Source organism: Physeter macrocephalus, chromosome 16 (genome assembly GCF_002837175.3).
Source record: "Physeter macrocephalus isolate SW-GA chromosome 16, ASM283717v5, whole genome shotgun sequence".
Taxonomy (NCBI): domain Eukaryota; kingdom Metazoa; phylum Chordata; class Mammalia; order Artiodactyla; family Physeteridae; genus Physeter; species Physeter macrocephalus.
The window spans coordinates 103,867,090-103,888,744 of NC_041229.1; the positions used below are offsets into that span (position 1 = coordinate 103,867,090).

At 44.9% G+C, this 21,655-nt stretch overlaps 1 protein-coding gene across 3 annotated transcripts in view; it reads right to left on the reverse strand.

Annotated features, from left to right (window-relative positions):
• CHKA (choline kinase alpha) overlaps positions 1-21,655 on the reverse strand; it is a 70,888-nt gene that overhangs the window by 26,180 nt on the left and 23,053 nt on the right. For 2 of the 3 annotated variants that reach the window (XM_055091740.1, XM_055091739.1), the window contains exon 1: positions 8,207-8,808. In XM_055091740.1, coding sequence (XP_054947715.1) covers positions 8,207-8,398 — 192 coding nt within the window. In that variant the 5' untranslated portion in view covers positions 8,399-8,808. Of the gene's footprint in view, positions 1-8,206; positions 8,809-13,008; positions 13,121-21,655 lie in introns of those variants that run through there. The other variant, XM_024133122.3, reaches the window with a different exon arrangement.

Below are 21,655 nucleotides of genomic sequence, written 5' to 3' on the forward strand. Positions count from 1 at the left end.
CCGCAACGGGAGAGGCCACAACAGTGAGAGGCCCGCGTACCGGGGGAAAAAAAAAAAAAAATTTTAATGTGAACACTAATGTAGTCATGTTTTTTTAAAATCAGCTTATACAGGTACAGACTGAAACCGTCATGGAAGAAATAGTACAATGTCTGGAATAACCCTGGAGAATGAATGAAGGTAAAGACGAAAGAAAGCTGGTCAGAGAGAAAGATGGATACTGGGTACCTGGGGTTCATTACGCTCTTCTGGTCTACTTTTGTGTGCATCTGAAATTCTCCACAATAAAATGTTTTTAAAAATAAACGCTAAAGCTTCAAGAAGTCAGAATGTATCCCACATGCTTAAGACAACGCCCAACTCTGTAAATATACTAAAAACCACTGAATGGTACACTTAAATAAGTGAATCGTATGCTACAAAGATGTCATAAAAACAAAAAAAGAAGACACCCAATGGTAATAAAAATATACTGCCGCTGGCTTCCTCCCATCTTCCTCATTCTTTTCTTCCTATTTTGGGCTTAGTTTTCAAGAGAATCTACAATTATTCACTATAACTCATGTATTCATTAGCTGTGCTGTAGCAAATAGGCTAAAGTGGTAACAATAATAAAGGGGGTGTGGCTGATATTTTGTTTTAAAGTTATAGAAGAGTTCAAAAGAGGAAACAGATCTGTGATTGACCAAGCACTTGTAAATTTAAAACCTAAGTTCCTAAAAGCCTGAACTCTATTAGCTAGGGCCAGCGGTCCCCAACCTCTTTGGTACCAGGGACTGGTTTCGCGGAAGACGATTTTTCCACGGACCAGGGGTGGGAGCGATGGTTCAGGCGTAATGTGAGCGACGGGGAGCGGCAGGGCCCACCTCCTGCTGTGCGGCCCGGTTCCTAACAGTACTGGTTCGCGGCCAGAGGCTGGGGACCCCTGAGCTGAGGCAGTAAGATGAGAGCAAAGAGGATTCTGACTTTTTACTTTACATATGCCTATACTTTAAAAAGTGTTTAAAAGTATATGTTACTTTTACAATAAATATATTTGGTACAAGGTTTCAAATGTTACTTTTCTGGCAAAATTGCATTTAGAGGCTTTTAGAGGTTTCGTACTTTAAAGAAGACTATGAAAAAAAAGTAAGTTACCTGATGTTCCACAATATAACAGGCTTATTTCTTTAAATTTGTTTAAGCCAAATAAACTCTCATCGCTTGGCCAGTTCTTAACAAAAGATTCTGCTAATGCTGAGGGAACTAGTTTTATGATTAAACTACTTTAATAAAACCACATTTGTGGGGCTTCCCTGGTGGCGCAGTGGTTGAGAGTCCGCCTGCCGATGCAGGGGACACGGGTTTGTGCCCCGGTCTGGGGAGATCCCACATGCCGCAGAGCGGCTGGGCCCGTGAGCCATGGCCGCTGAGCCTGCGCGTCTGGAGCCTGTGCTCCGCAACGGGAGAGGCTACAACAGTGAGAAGCCCGCGTACCGCAAAAAAAAGAAAAAAGAAAAAAGAAAAAAACAGGAGTAAGTTGGTTGCAGCCTTGATAAAGTGCTTTGGGATCTATAAATGAGTGATTAAGAAAGAATAATCCAAATGTTAGCTAGACTCAACTTCTAGGGCATCTAAGATCTGGTCTAGGAAAATCATCCATCTCTCCACTAACCTGAGATTAACCTCCTGAGTTGAGTACCGAGGGACTCCAGACTATCAGTGTTTATCCTGAGAGTAACAGGATGGGCTGCACTAGCCTGAATGGTCAGTAGCTGTGATGCTCGTCTGGCCCTGGAGTGACTCGGGCTTCCTGACTCTACTGCCTGTGGCTCTGAAGATTCTAAGATCCACCCTGGTTATCTGACCACGTCGACTCTCTACGAGAGAAGAGGTTCTCAACGAGGGGGCCACACCTGTCACCATCCCTGTTAACGATCGATCGGACTGTGTCCCACCTCTCAGGTAAGCTGGGGCAGGAAAGGGTGAGAATCCTGACTCCCTAGAATGCACAGCAGTCAGGTGGTTCTTTCTCAAGTTTTCTTCCCAATATCACGGACCCTAACCTTCCTGCTTCCTGATCTCTATGAAAACATTCTACATTTACTGCTTTCATGGCTTCTTACAGCATTTTCTGAAAATATTCTATAGAACACATTAAAACGTGAGACGACAATGCAATGATTTAAAGTATAGCTTATGTGATTACCTAGTGAACACATATGGATTACGAGAATTTAAACAGACAAATGATTCCTAACGTTTTACTGGACAAATGATTTCTAACATTTTTCTAGAGTATGTTCGATCTACCCAAGGACCAATCTAAGACAATGTGATCCTGCTGAACTTCACAAAATCGGATGCCTTGATGAACATCAAGAGGAGACTAGAATGTCCAAGAGGCTCTAGGCAGACATGAACTAGGAGAAAGATGGGTGAGTGGAAGTCCAGGTAAAGAAGGCACCTTTCAGGACCTTCTCAAAACTGAGGTCTGATCCAGGGTAAGCTGAGGCCCCCAGACTCCAAAGGCTCCTGAGTTCCTCCGGCATGAGCACGCCAAGGGCTGACTTGTAAGCAACACGCCTCCAGGAAGAGCGCCTTCGCTTCTCCAGCCTGTGTCCTTCCACGTCAGATCAGCACGGCTGAGCTTCACAGAGGCACAGGGTGGGGGAGAAGGACACTAAATGATTAGGACAGAAAAGGAAGTTTCTAACTCTAACCAACATATCAATATGTACGTGGCATTTCCTTAAGGCTGAAAGTGGTATGAAGGAAGAAGCAGCTAAATACTTCAAATGAATTTTCAAGTTGAGGCCCATAAATTTCTAAAATTATGAAATGTTTGTCATTTTCTACTGAGGAAACAGAAGAAAGGGTCTGATCTGCTTTGGACCAAAAAAAAAAACCCAAAAAAACAAAAAACCCCAAGTGATATATTCAACATTCTGAAATCTTAACTACTGTACCTCTTTAAGCAAGCACAAACTGTAGCTGGTGCTACTTAACATAAGCATTACAACTTTGTTTTTAAAAAACATTTCTTGAAACCAAGAACTAAAAGAAAGAAATTAAAGCTGTAGAGAATGCTCCAACTTCAGAGGACTCATACTATACCGTGAATCGTGTCTGTCACCTGGAAACCAGAGTGCTCCAGGCACGATCGCATGGACAAGCCTGCAGCAGAGAACACATGCACATACAGCTAAAGTGGTACATTACCCCCAGCGCCCTTCACGCCACCCAACACAAAGACATTCCTTCCCAGGAGGGCGGGCTGCGGTCACACCAGCGTTCCAGGGACCAGAAATCTGTATTGGCTTCATGCTCTAAAGCCCAAACATTTAAGACCAGCAAGACAAAGACACTTTGCATATGTCAAAATTAGACACAGTAATCTGTGGTTTATTTAGTTATCAAAAGAAGGCACCAAAGCAGGTACAGAAGGTGGTACCACTGTAGGGTGTAATTTGGCAACTATCTTTGGAGAGTATTAATGGAAGAAATACTAGGTTAGACCAAATGGGAACACGCAATACTAGAAACATGTTTCACTTCTGAGCGGGAGGTTTTGGCTGCCTTAGAAATAGGTATAATTACACCATGCTCAACACGTACAAGGCGAGTTTTTAAAAGCAGAGTAAATTAGGTCACGATGACCTAATACAATGAGAGAAAAAATCGAATGCACTGTGTTCAGTTAGCAGGGACATGTGCTCAGCCTCTCTGGACCGAGCAGGGCTCTGCATGGAGGAGCGGCAGCCATGCCGTCTCAGCTCCAGAGGGAAGTGCTGCAGGCAGGCAGCTTCTCAGTAGCCAAGAGTTTACTGCCAACTATCTGTAGGCTGCTCTGTAATTTATCGTGACTGAATTTTTAATTAAACTGGGGTTAAGAGAAAACAGGGAAGAAGACATTTTGTTTTCTGGATTCAAAAAAGACCGTGTCCCAAACGGTACTCTTTTGAGTCACTGATATATATCTGCGTTGTGCCTTGATGCCTTTCATTTAATTATGGTTAGTACTTCAACAAACACTAATATTAGCCTTCTACTACTCAAAGAACATAAACAAAATTTTCCCAGACAGCACTCGAGAGATCGTTGGTGTATTATAAACGTTCATGCCTGTGAGACCGTTCAAAACGGTGAGGCCAAATCTCTCCATTCATGCAGAGAAGGGACTGGCTCGACACAGTCACTGTTCTGACCGAGGCAGGGACAAAGCCCCCTCTGAGACTTCCGCCAACTGGCACAGGTTACATTGAAAGAACAATACGTACTGACATTTGTGTCTTCCACAATTCATGATAAATAAGCAAACTGGTTATTTGTAATCAGCCAAACTTGCTTCTGGGAAAAGGCTGCTACTGGACGATGCAGAGCTCATGTTCCTTCCCAGTACCAGAAAGGAAAAAAATCAAGTTACATTGACAGCTAATTTTATCGTTTCAAGCTCTCTTCTAGCAATTATATCTCTTTCCACAATGGCAAAGGCTAAACCAGTACTTCTCAAAACTTCTACCGAGCTATCCTACCCGCTTTAGTCACGGGTAATTTTATAGTTGAATTCAGTTTCCATCGTCTATGCAGCTAATATGAGAATAACCTCCTCGTCATTAAAGTTAAAGCTGGCCTATGTGAAATAGACACTGAATTCTACTGACATTCATTGCTTTAAGATCACACCAATATTTTTATGTTTAATAATCTCCTGCAAATAAGATCGTGTGGTGTGGCAGTTTTTCGAAGCTGTGTGTGTCTTACCTTGTCTTATTCTCAAAAGGACCCATTTTTCCCCTTGTCCAACACAGGACTTTCCATACGCCCTAAAATTAACACCAATCCTAAACAAAACCTCCAGGGTACAGCTGGGAAGTCTGCTTATGTCTCATCTTATACAGAAATGGGGGGTGGCAGAGATAGCTGTTTGTGGGACAGAACTGTGGGCCTTAAACCCAGCCAGGAGGTTTTACCTTGGCCTTCTGCTACTTAACCCTTAGTGAACTGCACCAGAGAGCAGTCATTTCAGGGCTGCTATGGAAATAAAGGAAGTCAGACATCTCGCAACACCAAGATGAAGAAAAAGAAGGAAGTCGAGAAGCATCTCATTATTTTAAACCAACTTACTTGTAAATGACTGTAAATGTAAATCAAAAAAACACTCCTACATAATATCTGATTCTCACAGAGGTAAAACATTCCAAAGCTGGAACGAGGAGGAGAAAGGGAAAGAAGGGACATACTAAACTAAACCAGTCTATCATGTAATTAAGCAAAACAGCTAAACATTCGGAGAAAATACCTAAGGCTGTCATTATGTGCAGCCATCAACTAACATGTTTCAGGGAAGGAGCTCATTCTCATCCACCTTGAAGGATGTGACAACTGCATTTATATGGCCAATTCAGGAAATACCAAGTTACATTTGTACAAATGCACATGCGTGTATAGGGATGTGTGTGCGTGCTTTCCTCTCAGTAGAGTCAAAAATAAGGAAAGCATAATGTTTGATTTGCGTGATATTTCTGTCTTTAATCCATGCATTTATGAAAGTAATGTGACTTATTATTGGGGTTCCATAGTTGCTCAGCCACATCTCTTAATTAATGCAAATCCTGGCAAGTTACTATCAATTTTGGCCATTTTTGGTGAAATCCCTGGCACGGTGCCATGAGAGCTCAACTTGTAAAGCGCATGGCACTGCCGCCGGCCTCGAGTCTTACTGACTGCTTAGTCTCGGCCCCTCACTTTCCTTCTCTCTTAAACTGAAGTTCCCATTCGGAGTTCCTGAATTTCTTCCCCTCCTCATGTTGCCAAAGTATTCAAATGGCCAGCAGTTTACAATGGCCATTAATGTCCAAAACTCTAACTGGCAGCGAGTGCCCCTGCCAAACCCCAAAGAACTTGGGAACCAAAAATACCTGAGGCTGTAGGTTTCATGGTTTTACCAAGTTCAAACTTCAACAAAAAAGTGTACTTGAACTAGGGACTCAATCAACTGAGTAATTATGTTGAAAACATTGAGTCCCACCTATAGAGCAAAGGAACAGCTTTTTTCTAACAAAAATGAGTCTGTCGTCAGTCAGTTGTGAGACTGTCGGACGTTTGCTCCAGATCCATCTCGTGAGCTACTTGCTGCCCTTTCTACCCACGTGCTTTCAAGCACAGCTTCTACTCTGCATCAGCAGACGCAGTTTCAGGAATGGAAACTAACAGTCTAGTAAAAATAGAATCGAGAAGCTAAATCTAGAGTGCTGCCCCCTCCTCCCCCATTAACTGCATGTAAAACATACTCTGATCCATTCGTTTGGTAAAAGTTAATTCTAGTTTAAGTGGCTTCAATTCTTCTCTATTTTTCTACTGAGTTACCTAACAGTCTTTTTTTCCCCTGAAAAATAAATAGGGACATCGAATTCTGTTCAAACAAATTCTATTTCCAGACATTTCTATTGCACTTAAGTACTATCAGATAATAATTCTAGACTGCTAAAAGTTCAAAAAGGACAAAATATTAACTACGGATGGTGAATCTTTATTAGGGGAAAAGAAAACTGCGAGGTCATGGCCTACGTTGCAGCCGGCTGTTACTAAGTTACCTGTCCTTAACAGGGCACACGTGCCAGCCAACGCAGCAGCCACCAGCTCCACGTAACCATTGCAATTTAAATTAAGTAAAATTACGTAAAATTTAAAACTCCACTCCTTGGCTGCACTTGACACTTTTCAGGCCTATGAGGGCCACACGTGGCTGGTGACCAGCGCACTGGACAGCATGCCTCAGAGCATCCCCTCACCTCCACAGGGCTCTGCTGCAATCAGGGCACAGGGCCTGCCCCCGGCCTAGGAGGAGCGCACCGTGCACGCTGAAAACGCTCCTATTTAAGTTGAAACAGAAACAAAGGCTCCATAAATCAGATTTAAATAGTTTCATATCGCATGCAATTCCAGCAGCTGGTTATTAAAGTATTTTTAAAGTGTTGCTTAAATGGAAGCACACGAAACGAATGGGCAGAAGTGGGACTTAACTGTTACAGAAAGTCCTCAGAGAAAAAAATGGCTGAAGGTTGATTTCATTACAAGTCCCAAAAGGACATTAATTGGGCAGTTCAAGAACTGCTCTGAAACTGCAACTTGATTAAATAAAAAACTGGACTGCATGGTAAGCACAGACCCTGTTCTGCTTGTACACTGTCAGTCGGGGCGGGGTCGGCTGTCAGCACGTGAACCTAATGCCAAAGTGGCCTCGGGTTTCCTCAGACACGCTAGCTTGTTCCTAACCTCAGACCCTGACCACTCTCACAGCTGGACAGGGTTAAGGGAAAATTACCCAATGAAAAGGTTCAGTCACATCATGACAATTTTTAAAAATGAGTTAATGTCCAGGGTGCCAATTTTAACTTTAATATTTCTAAACATATAATCGAATCTTCACAGATATGGACATGACCTGCTTTTTAGACTGAGCTGAAAGAGACTAGTTTAAAAAAAAAAAAAAAACTGAGTCAGAAAACTATTCTCCATTTCATGAAGATCAAAATGGGCCCTTCCAAGGAAGATTTAAATGGATATCAAAATTCTACCACAGAAACAAACACATTTATATGTGTGGTCAGTAAAATGATAGATTCATGGTATAGTTTGTTTGGTTTTTTTTAATCCAGACATTTGGGATATCCTATAACTGGTTAAGACAATTCAACAAATAAAGTACTTTAACTGAAAGATTCAATTATTTAAGTAATATAAAAATTTAGAAAGATTAGGAATCTAACAAATTCAAAGTTTTAAAGAATCTCAAAGGGAGGTAGTTAATAAATTCGGCTTCACTGAGCTCATACTTTTCCACTGGGACTACCCTGTAAACCCTTTTTGATGATGCTTTCCCCACACTCGAATTTTACAACCTAAGTCTGAGCTGAAAATTTCAATGTGTGGAAAATCCAAGCATTATCCAGCACTATTAAAGATTTAACCAACATCGTACTTCCCCTGGATATAAAGCTGGGCCTATCTGTACTAGTTTACTAACAAATAGTAAATAAAGACAGAATTTACTTCGACTATAAACAAAAAACCAAGTTGTGCAGCCCAATTAAAGCAAAAGCAATATATTTAAATAGCTCTCACAACAGCACTAACATATTTTAAGTCTCTCCCCAGGTAATCAGGAAAGAGGATTAGAACTGTGACCAGGCCCCTCCCATCCCCAAGCAGCCCAGGAACTCACCATCTTTAGAATTGCGCCATACAGCCGCAGGAGCACCTTCCGAGGCTCGTCACCAACGGTGGCCAGAGTGTCGGGTAAGGAGCACTGGAACAGCATGTTACTGAGGCCACCTCTGTCAGAAACAAGAGGACCGTAAGTATCTGTATTTTGAAAGCAAGCTAAATCGCTTGTGGATGAGAAGTCAGGATCCATCCCACAAGAACTGTCCTCATCCAAGTCTTCGTTTAATCTCTCAGGATACTAGCAACATAAATGATTAACTCCACAGTTCTCAGATCAATACCACGAGTCACATTAAAAACAGGCAAATTCCAGATCTGTTCTTCTAGGATAGCGATGGGGGGAGTTTTTATTATTGCATGTGGCATCTGCCTCAGAGAGTGACAAGGAGCGAGGAGACCCTCTTCAGCCTTGGGAATGGGGGGAAATCCCAGATGCCTCCCTTTCAGCCCACATTCATGGATGATCCAAAATTCCCATCATATACCCATCACTGCCAGGTTAAACTCTTGGGGCAATACTTAAACCATCCCCTACAGGACTTTCCACTTGAAGTGGAAAGATCCACCCCTTCTCAACCAGGTTTGCCTAACAGCCTTTTCAAAAAATTTGCAACATTAATAATTACTGGAGCTCTGAGAGCTCTAATAATTAACAATTACTGGAGCTCTCAGAGCTCTCAATACCCTAAACCTTCTACTGTGACTACCAAAGACAAACAACAAGTTACAGGGGACGTTTAAACAGGAAAGCATAGCCTTGGGGACAAATCACCTGCCTGGGCTGGAAAGGATTAGGTGCAGAGGGTGGTTAGTTAATGCAGGGATTGGAGTTAAATGAACACAAAATACTGTACAATCAGGAATTCGAGACCAGAGGCACCTGATCTGTAGTAGACTTCAGAGCCCCCAAATCCTATTCACAGCCAGTCAGTAAACTGCAAGGAGCTATTACGTAAGCAAAGCACCACGCTGGAAGCTCGGGTAACACAAAACTGAAACAGGCTCTGGTCCCTGACCTTGAGAAACTTCTGCTCTAATGAAGAAAGCAGACATAAAACTGTAAGACAGAATTCAAAATCATGGGACAATGTCTGAACCAGATGCTTCAGCAAACCCTGAGTCTACACCTGCCTGTCAGATGCATCAATATCACACAGCAGTATAGGCGCAACTTGTGGAGAAAAAGTTATCAGCAAGGTGGACCACAGCTTCCTAGAACGACATCCCCCAGTCCCAGAAGCCAGCAGCCTCTTTCCCTGTTCTATCCACTGACAGTCCTAGTGAAGCTACGTTCCCCAAAGTGAGGCTAAATACAACCCTAAACTGCATCATCACACGCCCAGTCAGACAGGGATCCTGAGCGTGCAGTGACCAGCACTGTCAAAAAACGGCCCAGGAGACAGAGTCCACTTCGGGTACGGAAGAAAGGTAACAGGGAGAACTTTTTATCTGGAGGTTGTTAACGCTGCTGCATTAACGGTGCCACAAAAATGCTCAAAGTTCCACCCCTGTGGCGGACACGCCCCACCCTCCTGGGTTAGGGAACCTGGGCTGCGCTCAGGCAGCAGCGTGCCTTGCGTCAGGACTCTATTTACCAGCTGCCTCTACAGCTGGCCGGGCCTGTGCGACCAAATGCTGGCAAACAAAATGTCAAGGAAGTGTCTATGTGGCTTTTGGGAAATCAACGTCAGACATGCTCACGCGCTTGCCCCCTCTTCCCCATCCATCCTGCTGTGTGGACCGAGGAGACAGTGGTGGGTCAGGGCTAAGCTACTGCCTCTGGGCTCCAAATTCCCACTCCAGTTCTGCTGTGATGCTGGGCTGGGACTCTGCCGATGGCAAACCTCCTTTATCAGCTGCTCCCATTCATCAGGTTCTGGTGGCAGACGTGTCTGCCTGCCGCTCCTGCCCGCGTGCTGCGGCAGCAACCCGCCCGTTCCCGTCCTCACTTCTTTGGGCGACCCCAGCACCAGCCTCAGGGTCCCCAGCAATAGCCAAGCAGTGCCCTCTCCTTGGAGGTCGGGATCCCAACTCTGTGGGCCCCTCCTCTCAGCTTCCAGGTTCTGATCATCCCAACCTCTTCCCTTGTCCTCCAGCCCCAGGAGCCTGCTTCCTGCACACTTGGTATTCCTTATTTTAATCACCTGTGTCCCCTTTTTGCTTTTTTGGTTCTCCACCGCCTGTTCACCCAATTCCCTATATTAAATCCTCTATGGCTGCTGAAATACCTAGTGGTGTTTCCATTTTCTTGCTAGGATCCTAACTAGCACACGGGGCCAGAGCTTTAGCAGCTTCTTAGATCACGAGATTGACGGCCACATCCTAGGAAGAGCAGAGCGGTTAGCTGAAAGGAGTGTGCATCCCCATCAAGCCGTGAAGCTGGCACGCCTGCTCAGCCTGGCTACTCCTGGACCTCTTTAATGCACAACGGAAATAAATTTCTATGCTGTTTAACCACTGTGACTCTGGGGTCCTCTGTTATAAGCAGCTAAACCTAGTAGTAACTGATATGGTGTAACCACACCCACTTACTCCTGTTCTTCCAGTCTGGAAACTCCTCACTCTTCTCTGCCACCTAAAAACTACCTACTGGGCTTCCCACAGTGGTTAAGAATCAGCCTGCCAATGCAGAGGACACGGGTTCGAGCCCTGGTCCAGGAAGATCCCACATGCCGCAGAGGAACTAAGGCTGTGTGCCACAACTACTGAGCCTGCGCTCTACAGCCCGCGAGCCACAACTACTGAAGCCTGCGTGCCGCAACTGTTGAAGCCCGCGCGCCTAGAGCCCGTGCTCCGCAACGAGAAGAAGCCACCACAATGAAAAGCCCGCGCACCGCAACGAAGAGTAGCCCTCGCTCATGGCATCTAGAGAAAGCCCGCACACAGCAACAAAGACCCAACACAGCCAAAAATAAATGAATAAAATAAATGAGTTTAGGGCCTCCCTGGTGGCGCAGTGGTTGCGCGTCCGCCTGCCGATGCAGGGGAACCGGGTTCGCGCCCCGGTCTGGGAGGATCCCACATGCCGCGGAGCGGCTGGGCCCGTGAGCCATGGCCGCTGAGCCTGCGCGTCCGGAGCCTGTGCTCCGCAACGGGAGAGGCCATGACAGAGGGAAAAGAAAACTGCGAGGTCATGGCCTACGTTGCAGCCGGCTGTTACTAAGTTACCTGTCCTTAACAGGGCACACGTGCCAGCCAACGCAGCAGCCACCAGCTCCACGTAACCATTGCAATTTAAATTAAGTAAAATTACGTAAAATTTAAAACTCCACTCCTTGGCTGCACTTGACACTTTTCAGGCCTATGAGGGCCACACGTGGCTGGTGACCAGCGCACTGGACAGCATGCCTCAGAGCATCCCCTCACCTCCACAGGGCTCTGCTGCAATCAGGGCACAGGGCCTGCCCCCGGCCTAGGAGGAGCGCACCGTGCACGCTGAAAACGCTCCTATTTAAGTTGAAACAGAAACAAAGGCTCCATAAATCAGATTTAAATAGTTTCATATCGCATGCAATTCCAGCAGCTGGTTATTAAAGTATTTTTAAAGTGTTGCTTAAATGGAAGCACACGAAACGAATGGGCAGAAGTGGGACTTAACTGTTACAGAAAGTCCTCAGAGAAAAAAATGGCTGAAGGTTGATTTCATTACAAGTCCCAAAAGGACATTAATTGGGCAGTTCAAGAACTGCTCTGAAACTGCAACTTGATTAAATAAAAAACTGGACTGCATGGTAAGCACAGACCCTGTTCTGCTTGTACACTGTCAGTCGGGGCGGGGTCGGCTGTCAGCACGTGAACCTAATGCCAAAGTGGCCTCGGGTTTCCTCAGACACGCTAGCTTGTTCCTAACCTCAGACCCTGACCACTCTCACAGCTGGACAGGGTTAAGGGAAAATTACCCAATGAAAAGGTTCAGTCACATCATGACAATTTTTAAAAATGAGTTAATGTCCAGGGTGCCAATTTTAACTTTAATATTTCTAAACATATAATCGAATCTTCACAGATATGGACATGACCTGCTTTTTAGACTGAGCTGAAAGAGACTAGTTTAAAAAAAAAAAAAAAACTGAGTCAGAAAACTATTCTCCATTTCATGAAGATCAAAATGGGCCCTTCCAAGGAAGATTTAAATGGATATCAAAATTCTACCACAGAAACAAACACATTTATATGTGTGGTCAGTAAAATGATAGATTCATGGTATAGTTTGTTTGGTTTTTTTTAATCCAGACATTTGGGATATCCTATAACTGGTTAAGACAATTCAACAAATAAAGTACTTTAACTGAAAGATTCAATTATTTAAGTAATATAAAAATTTAGAAAGATTAGGAATCTAACAAATTCAAAGTTTTAAAGAAATCTCAAAGGGAGGTAGTTAATAAATTCGGCTTCACTGAGCTCATACTTTTCCACTGGGACTACCCTGTAAACCCTTTTTGATGATGCTTTCCCCACACTCGAATTTTACAACCTAAGTCTGAGCTGAAAATTTCAATGTGTGGAAAATCCAAGCATTATCCAGCACTATTAAAGATTTAACCAACATCGTACTTCCCCTGGATATAAAGCTGGGCCTATCTGTACTAGTTTACTAACAAATAGTAAATAAAGACAGAATTTACTTCGACTATAAACAAAAAACCAAGTTGTGCAGCCCAATTAAAGCAAAAGCAATATATTTAAATAGCTCTCACAACAGCACTAACATATTTTAAGTCTCTCCCCAGGTAATCAGGAAAGAGGATTAGAACTGTGACCAGGCCCCTCCCATCCCCAAGCAGCCCAGGAACTCACCATCTTTAGAATTGCGCCATACAGCCGCAGGAGCACCTTCCGAGGCTCGTCACCAACGGTGGCCAGAGTGTCGGGTAAGGAGCACTGGAACAGCATGTTACTGAGGCCACCTCTGTCAGAAACAAGAGGACCGTAAGTATCTGTATTTTGAAAGCAAGCTAAATCGCTTGTGGATGAGAAGTCAGGATCCATCCCACAAGAACTGTCCTCATCCAAGTCTTCGTTTAATCTCTCAGGATACTAGCAACATAAATGATTAACTCCACAGTTCTCAGATCAATACCACGAGTCACATTAAAAACAGGCAAATTCCAGATCTGTTCTTCTAGGATAGCGATGGGGGGAGTTTTTATTATTGCATGTGGCATCTGCCTCAGAGAGTGACAAGGAGCGAGGAGACCCTCTTCAGCCTTGGGAATGGGGGGAAATCCCAGATGCCTCCCTTTCAGCCCACATTCATGGATGATCCAAAATTCCCATCATATACCCATCACTGCCAGGTTAAACTCTTGGGGCAATACTTAAACCATCCCCTACAGGACTTTCCACTTGAAGTGGAAAGATCCACCCCTTCTCAACCAGGTTTGCCTAACAGCCTTTTCAAAAAATTTGCAACATTAATAATTACTGGAGCTCTGAGAGCTCTAATAATTAACAATTACTGGAGCTCTCAGAGCTCTCAATACCCTAAACCTTCTACTGTGACTACCAAAGACAAACAACAAGTTACAGGGGACGTTTAAACAGGAAAGCATAGCCTTGGGGACAAATCACCTGCCTGGGCTGGAAAGGATTAGGTGCAGAGGGTGGTTAGTTAATGCAGGGATTGGAGTTAAATGAACACAAAATACTGTACAATCAGGAATTCGAGACCAGAGGCACCTGATCTGTAGTAGACTTCAGAGCCCCCAAATCCTATTCACAGCCAGTCAGTAAACTGCAAGGAGCTATTACGTAAGCAAAGCACCACGCTGGAAGCTCGGGTAACACAAAACTGAAACAGGCTCTGGTCCCTGACCTTGAGAAACTTCTGCTCTAATGAAGAAAGCAGACATAAAACTGTAAGACAGAATTCAAAATCATGGGACAATGTCTGAACCAGATGCTTCAGCAAACCCTGAGTCTACACCTGCCTGTCAGATGCATCAATATCACACAGCAGTATAGGCGCAACTTGTGGAGAAAAAGTTATCAGCAAGGTGGACCACAGCTTCCTAGAACGACATCCCCCAGTCCCAGAAGCCAGCAGCCTCTTTCCCTGTTCTATCCACTGACAGTCCTAGTGAAGCTACGTTCCCCAAAGTGAGGCTAAATACAACCCTAAACTGCATCATCACACGCCCAGTCAGACAGGGATCCTGAGCGTGCAGTGACCAGCACTGTCAAAAAACGGCCCAGGAGACAGAGTCCACTTCGGGTACGGAAGAAAGGTAACAGGGAGAACTTTTTATCTGGAGGTTGTTAACGCTGCTGCATTAACGGTGCCACAAAAATGCTCAAAGTTCCACCCCTGTGGCGGACGCTCCCCACCCTCCTGGGTTAGGGAACCTGGGCTGCGCTCAGGCAGCAGCGTGCCTTGCGTCAGGACTCTATTTACCAGCTGCCTCTACAGCTGGCCGGGCCTGTGCGACCAAATGCTGGCAAACAAAATGTCAAGGAAGTGTCTATGTGGCTTTTGGGAAATCAACGTCAGACATGCTCACGCGCTTGCCCCCTCTTCCCCATCCATCCTGCTGTGTGGACCGAGGAGACAGTGGTGGGTCAGGGCTAAGCTACTGCCTCTGGGCTCCAAATTCCCACTCCAGTTCTGCTGTGATGCTGGGCTGGGACTCTGCCGATGGCAAACCTCCTTTATCAGCTGCTCCCATTCATCAGGTTCTGGTGGCAGACGTGTCTGCCTGCCGCTCCTGCCCGCGTGCTGCGGCAGCAACCCGCCCGTTCCCGTCCTCACTTCTTTGGGCGACCCCAGCACCAGCCTCAGGGTCCCCAGCAATAGCCAAGCAGTGCCCTCTCCTTGGAGGTCGGGATCCCAACTCTGTGGGCCCCTCCTCTCAGCTTCCAGGTTCTGATCATCCCAACCTCTTCCCTTGTCCTCCAGCCCCAGGAGCCTGCTTCCTGCACACTTGGTATTCCTTATTTTAATCACCTGTGTCCCCTTTTTGCTTTTTTGGTTCTCCACCGCCTGTTCACCCAATTCCCTATATTAAATCCTCTATGGCTGCTGAAATACCTAGTGGTGTTTCCATTTTCTTGCTAGGATCCTAACTAGCACACGGGGCCAGAGCTTTAGCAGCTTCTTAGATCACGAGATTGACGGCCACATCCTAGGAAGAGCAGAGCGGTTAGCTGAAAGGAGTGTGCATCCCCATCAAGCCGTGAAGCTGGCACGCCTGCTCAGCCTGGCTACTCCTGGACCTCTTTAATGCACAACGGAAATAAATTTCTATGCTGTTTAACCACTGTGACTCTGGGGTCCTCTGTTATAAGCAGCTAAACCTAGTAGTAACTGATATGGTGTAACCACACCCACTTACTCCTGTTCTTCCAGTCTGGAAACTCCTCACTCTTCTCTGCCACCTAAAAACTACCTACTGGGCTTCCCACAGTGGTTAAGAATCAGCCTGCCAATGCAGAGGACACGGGTTCGAGCCCTGGTCCAGGAAGATCCCACATGCCGCAGAGGAACTAAGGCTGTGTGCCACAACTACTGAGCCTGCGCTCTACAGCCCGCGAGCCACAACTACTGAAGCCTGCGTGCCGCAACTGTTGAAGCCCGCGCGCCTAGAGCCCGTGCTCCGCAACGAGAAGAAGCCACCACAATGAAAAGCCCGCGCACCGCAACGAAGAGTAGCCCTCGCTCATGGCATCTAGAGAAAGCCCGCACACAGCAACAAAGACCCAACACAGCCAAAAATAAATGAATAAAATAAATGAGTTTAGGGCCTCCCTGGTGGCGCAGTGGTTGCGCGTCCGCCTGCCGATGCAGGGGAACCGGGTTCGCGCCCCGGTCTGGGAGGATCCCACATGCCGCGGAGCGGCTGGGCCCGTGAGCCATGGCCGCTGAGCCTGCGCGTCCGGAGCCTGTGCTCCACAACGGGAGAGGCCACAACAGAGGAAGGCCCGCATACCACAAAAAAAAAAAAAAAAAAAAGAGTTTATAAAAAAATAAAACCTACTGTTTAAAACCGAGTTCAAAGTCCAACCTCCTCAAGAATCTTTTGCTGTCTTCCCTGCTAGCTCCTGAAGACAGGGGTCACATCTAACTTCAATTCTCAATGCCCAGTGGCCCCAGATGGTGGATGCTCAATAGAGATTTTCTGAAAATGACAATGACCCACGGCACTCTCCCAGAACCTCCCTTCTCCAAACTCCTCCCTGTTACATTTGGTAACTGACCATCTTACATTGTTCTCTAATAGGCTGGTGGTCAGCCTTGGCTCTCTAATTTAGACTGTAAGCTCCCCAAGGGACAGTTCCCTCTTCCTGGGGGAGGGCATCATGTAAAAGAAAAGCCACAGGCTTCAGAGCCAGGGAGCCGATTCAAACCCTAGTTCTGCACTTACTAGCTGTATAATCTTGGGCACGCTGCTAAACCTCTGTGACCCTCAAAAATGCCCTCCTCTGCAAAGGAGCAGCACTTAAATCTAGTCACTGTAAGACCTCAGGGTCACGGAGCCCTGGGGCTGCAACGTCCTGAGCGTGCAACAAGGGTGGGGTCATTCCATCCTCCCGACAACCTACAGGGCAGTGCCAGTACTGCCTCCATCGCACAGAGGAGGAAACAAAGCAAGAAAGTGGCAGAGCCACAATGGAAGACGGCATCTGGCTCCAGAATCCTTGCTTTTAACCCTCATGCTGAGAGACGGGACGCAAGCAGGAGGGCACCACGTGCCATGCCAGACACACAGCGGTGCTGCGAGCACCGCCATCCATCACAGGAGCCCGACGTCAGGACGGGTCTGTACTAACTTGCATAAGACAAATGTCTCTGTGCCTGTGGCTGCTGTCACTTACGACCACAAACTTCGTGGCTTTAAACAACACACAGGGCTTCCCTGGTGGCGCAGTGGTTAAGAGTCTGCCTGCCAATGCGGGGGACACGGGTTCGAGCCCTGGTCCGGGAAGATCCCACATGCCGCAGAGCAACTAGGCCCGTGCGCCACAACTACTGAGCCTGAGCTCTAGAGCCCACGAGCCACAACTACTGAGCCTGCGTGCCACAACTACTGAAGCCCACACGCCTAGAGCCTGTGCTCCGCAACAAGAGAAGCCATGGCAATGAGAAGCCTGCGCACCGCAAGGAAGAGCAGCCGCCGCTCGCTGCAACTAGAGAAAGCCCACATGCAGCAATGAAGACCCAACGCAGCCAAAAATAAATAAATTAATTAAAAAAAAAAACCACACGTTTATTATCTTACAGTTCTGGAGGTCCGATGCCTCTAGACAGGTCTCACAGGGCTAAAATCAAGCTGTCAGCAGGGCTAGACTTCAAAAGGACATACCTCACTCCAGGAAACACACACAAAATAACTAAAACAGATTCGGAGTGAGCTAATGAATTCAAAGAGGGGTTACCGGCAGTGATGAGGAATTACGGTTTAATGGGCACAGAGGTTCACTTTAGCAAGATGAAAACATTCCTGCGATGGACAGTGGTGATGGTTGAACAACAACGTGACCGACTTAATGCCACTAAACTATACACTTAAATATGGCTAAAATAGTAAAATTTATGCCATGCATGTTTTACCACAATTTTTAAAAAAGGAATGAAGTCCTGACACATGCTACAACACGCATGAACCTTAAAAACATGCTCAGTGAAAGAAGCCAGAACAAAAGACCAGATATTAAATGATTCCATTCATATGAAATGTCCAGAACGAGGAAATCTGCAGAGTGGGTGCCCAGGGCTAGGGCAGAAGGGGGCTAAAGGGGACAGGGTTTCCTTTTGAGGTATGAAATTGTTCTAAAATTGTGGTGATGGCTGCACATACCTGTGGATATATTAAAAACCCTATGCTGGGATTTCCCTGGCAGTCCACTGGTTAAGACTCTGAGCTTCCAATGCAGGGGATGCAGGTTCAATCCCTGGTGGGGGACCTAAGATCCCACATGCTGCACAGCCAAAAAAAAAAAAAAAAAAAACCCATATACTAAAAACCACTGAATCCTACAATTTAAGCAGGTGAATTATGTGATATGTGAATTATATCTCAATGCTTTTAGAAAGGAAAAAAAATCTCATTTTTCTTCACCAATGAACTTGAATGTGCTTCTACAGAAACAACGTTTCACAGATGTAAATAAAAGTCATTTTAAAGAATATTTTTCAACAGCTTATTTAAAGAAAAGCAATCACGGCATCTGGGAACCTCTGCAAGAATAAGGACCTACTTTCCCAGGAGGCAAGCTAGCTGTCCACCCCAGCTCAGGAAGACACAGGGACCAGGAAGGCGCAGAGACAGAAGGGCAGCCTTCTCCTTTCCCCTCCACTCAGGCCCGCGCCCCAAGTGCATGGCTTGTCACAAGGGCCTGCCACATCCAGGCACAGCCAGCACGGGCTTCTGGCTACCAAGCAACAGGACAGGCATGACATCAGTTAAAAGCCCTAGTTTTCCTTCCTGTCAAATACTCTCGAAAGCTCAGTCCACGGCGAGAGCAAACAGATGAACTACTGTTCTAAGCTGTGTAACTCGATTCAGTTTATCCCCAGAGTCCCAAAGAAGGAAAGCAGGCTGGCTTGGCCACAAACAAGGCCACAACCTGGAAATCCTTCATCTCTTGTATTACCTGTAGCTGCTCACCCAACAGGCCCTAGTGGGAAGGAGTAAAACATGGATGATTTTTAAGTGACAATCAAAAATAAATGAAACAATGTCATTGTCACAGATGACCCAAACTGTCAGAAACCACCTAGAAAAAAGACACCTATGAGCTAAATAATACGACTAGGAAGAAGATACGATGGGAAGATATGCCACAGAAATGACAGCAGAAATACAACAGCCAATTTACCATGGGATTTGTCAAGAATATCCTTCCAAGTAAAACCCCAGGAACGCTCAAGGATTCCAAAGAAGTCTGAAACTTCAACCTTTTTTATCATGTGGCAGAAGATCTTTATAATAAACATACATGTCACAATTAAATTTAGGAGGCACAGAGCTACTCACATAAGCAAAATATCAAATAAAATGAGAATAACATATTTATTTCATATTCAACATATGTAAGCAAGCCATGGCAGGTAGGACACTGAAAAGAGAAGTCACTGCTGGCGGGAATTCTAACCAGGGCCCCTAGGGATCCAGCTGAGTGTGCGTCCCTAATCCTCACCCCACAGGTCCCTCAAACAGTACCAATGGAATAACGAGCAGAATACAGAGCTGCTTTTACAGACTGCTGATCAGATGCAAAAATCATAATTTCAATTTCTCTTGATATACAGCTTATCAAGAATTAACTTACAATTGAGAATAATGTGACTCATCAAATGACAACACACATAGAACATAAAGGATATTTGAAAAAAAAACCATGCAAAAACAAAACAAAGAACCAACTCCAAACTGAAGAACCAAAAGGCTAACTGGTTTATATGCTAAAGAAAATGAATTTGTGAAAACAGAGCCACAAAGCAGTTGCTTGGTAGTGCTGTGGCACATTCAAGATCACCTACACACCACAAGTGACGAAGAACCTGGGTGACCTGGCATATTTTTTCAAACTCAATTAAGTTTATCAGTTGTTGAAGCAACTAAAGTAGGCTGCTTTAACGTGTATTAAATTGTTTGACTTTCAGATTTTAAAAGCCAGGTTCCAAAAAGTTGTGTGTACATGAATCTGAAAGACCCCTCGCCAAAATAAAAAAGACAACTACCTATCCAAATTCTATTATTCAAATATAACCACATTGAACATTGTAGTATATATTTTTTCTTGTCATTTTCCTAAGCTCCTTTTTCCAATTTCTTTCTTTTTATTAAAATTGGGATCATGGTGAATATACTGCTCTACAAAGTTCCTTTTCCACTTATATTATGAGCATTTTCCGTCAATTCAGCGTTAAAAACATCATTTTTAATCGTGCACGGAATTTCACCTTAAAGATACAGCATGGTTTAACCAACTGTCTAATGCTAAAGATAGAGTTTTCTCTTTATTTTTTACTTCTACACACAACTCTACAAAATGTATACCTGTATGTCAATCTCTATGCACGATCCGAGGAGACCCTTTAAAGCTGGGCTCTCTGGACCAAAGGGCACTCGACCAGTTTAAAATTTCCTGATGCCTACTGCCACAGTGTCCTAAAACAGAGCCACACCGGCTCACTCTTCACCTGTCAGGGGTGTCAGAACTCCTGTCTCATATCTCGTTTTTGACCTGTTTTTTAATCAATTAAAACTTGATATTATCAAAAATATAATTTTTTAAAACATTAAATTGCTAGTGAAGATAATGAAATTTTTTAATGCTTCAAGATATACATAAAATTAACAAATGGCATGAAATATTTTAAAGTTAAAAAATTATTGCAAAGGGAATATTTGTAAGTACATCAATAAGGGAAAAACAGTTAATGAAAATAAACTATGAAACATACTGAAAGTTAGCAACTTTATTTAAATGGATTTCTTGATGATACGCCTTAGTGATTCTATGCTAAGTAACTTCCCCCCAAACTGATAAATGTCAATTCATTACCTGCCTCAAATGAAGCGATACAATTAACTGCACTAATCATTAAGAGGAGAAAACTGGAAGATGTAAAACAGCAGATAATCTAAAATTTTAGTTGATCCAGAAACGGGTCAAAGAAACTGTGTCACAGTTGGCATATTGATTGCAATTAATTTTATTTATTTATTTATATATATATTTTAAAGAGATTTCCCTTTTTATTTTTTAATTAATTTATTTATTTATGGCTGCGTTGGGTCTTCGTTGCTGTGCGCGGGCTTCTCACTGCAGTGGCCTCTCCTGTTGCAGAGCACGGGCTCTAGGTACATGGGCTTCAGTAGCTGTGGCTCGAAGGCCCTAGAGTTCAGGCTCAGTAGTTGTGGCGCAGGGGCTTAGTTGCTCTGTGGCATGTGGGATCCTCCCGGACCAGGGCTCGAACCCGTGTCCCCTGCATTGGCAGGTGGATTCCCAACCACTGCGCCACCAGGGAAGCCCGATCGCAATTAATTTTAAAAGAACCCTGACAAATTCCACAAAATCATTTCAAAACAAAAACCACTCCACGAAACTAAGATCTGGCATTTGATGCTACTTCCTCTCAAAGTTCCGTGCAGCAGGAAATATCATCACGCCTTCCTGGTGTGAAAGGTCTTCTTAAAATAGAAGCCTAGATGACAACTGGTTACCTACAGTCAAACACGAACCAAATGCTCCATGACTCACAGGATTATTAACCCCCCATACGTGAACCACCCTACAAGTACACCTGTCACAAAAAATGCTCTAATGTTTCAGCACTTAGACCAAATACACAGGTTATAAAAGACTTCAGGGCTTCCCTGGTGGCGCAGCGGTTGCGCGTCCGCCTGCCGATGCAGGGGAACCGGGTTCGCGCCCCGGTCCGGGAGGATCCCACATGCCGCGGAGCGGCTGGGCCCGTGAGCCATGGCCGCTGAGCCTG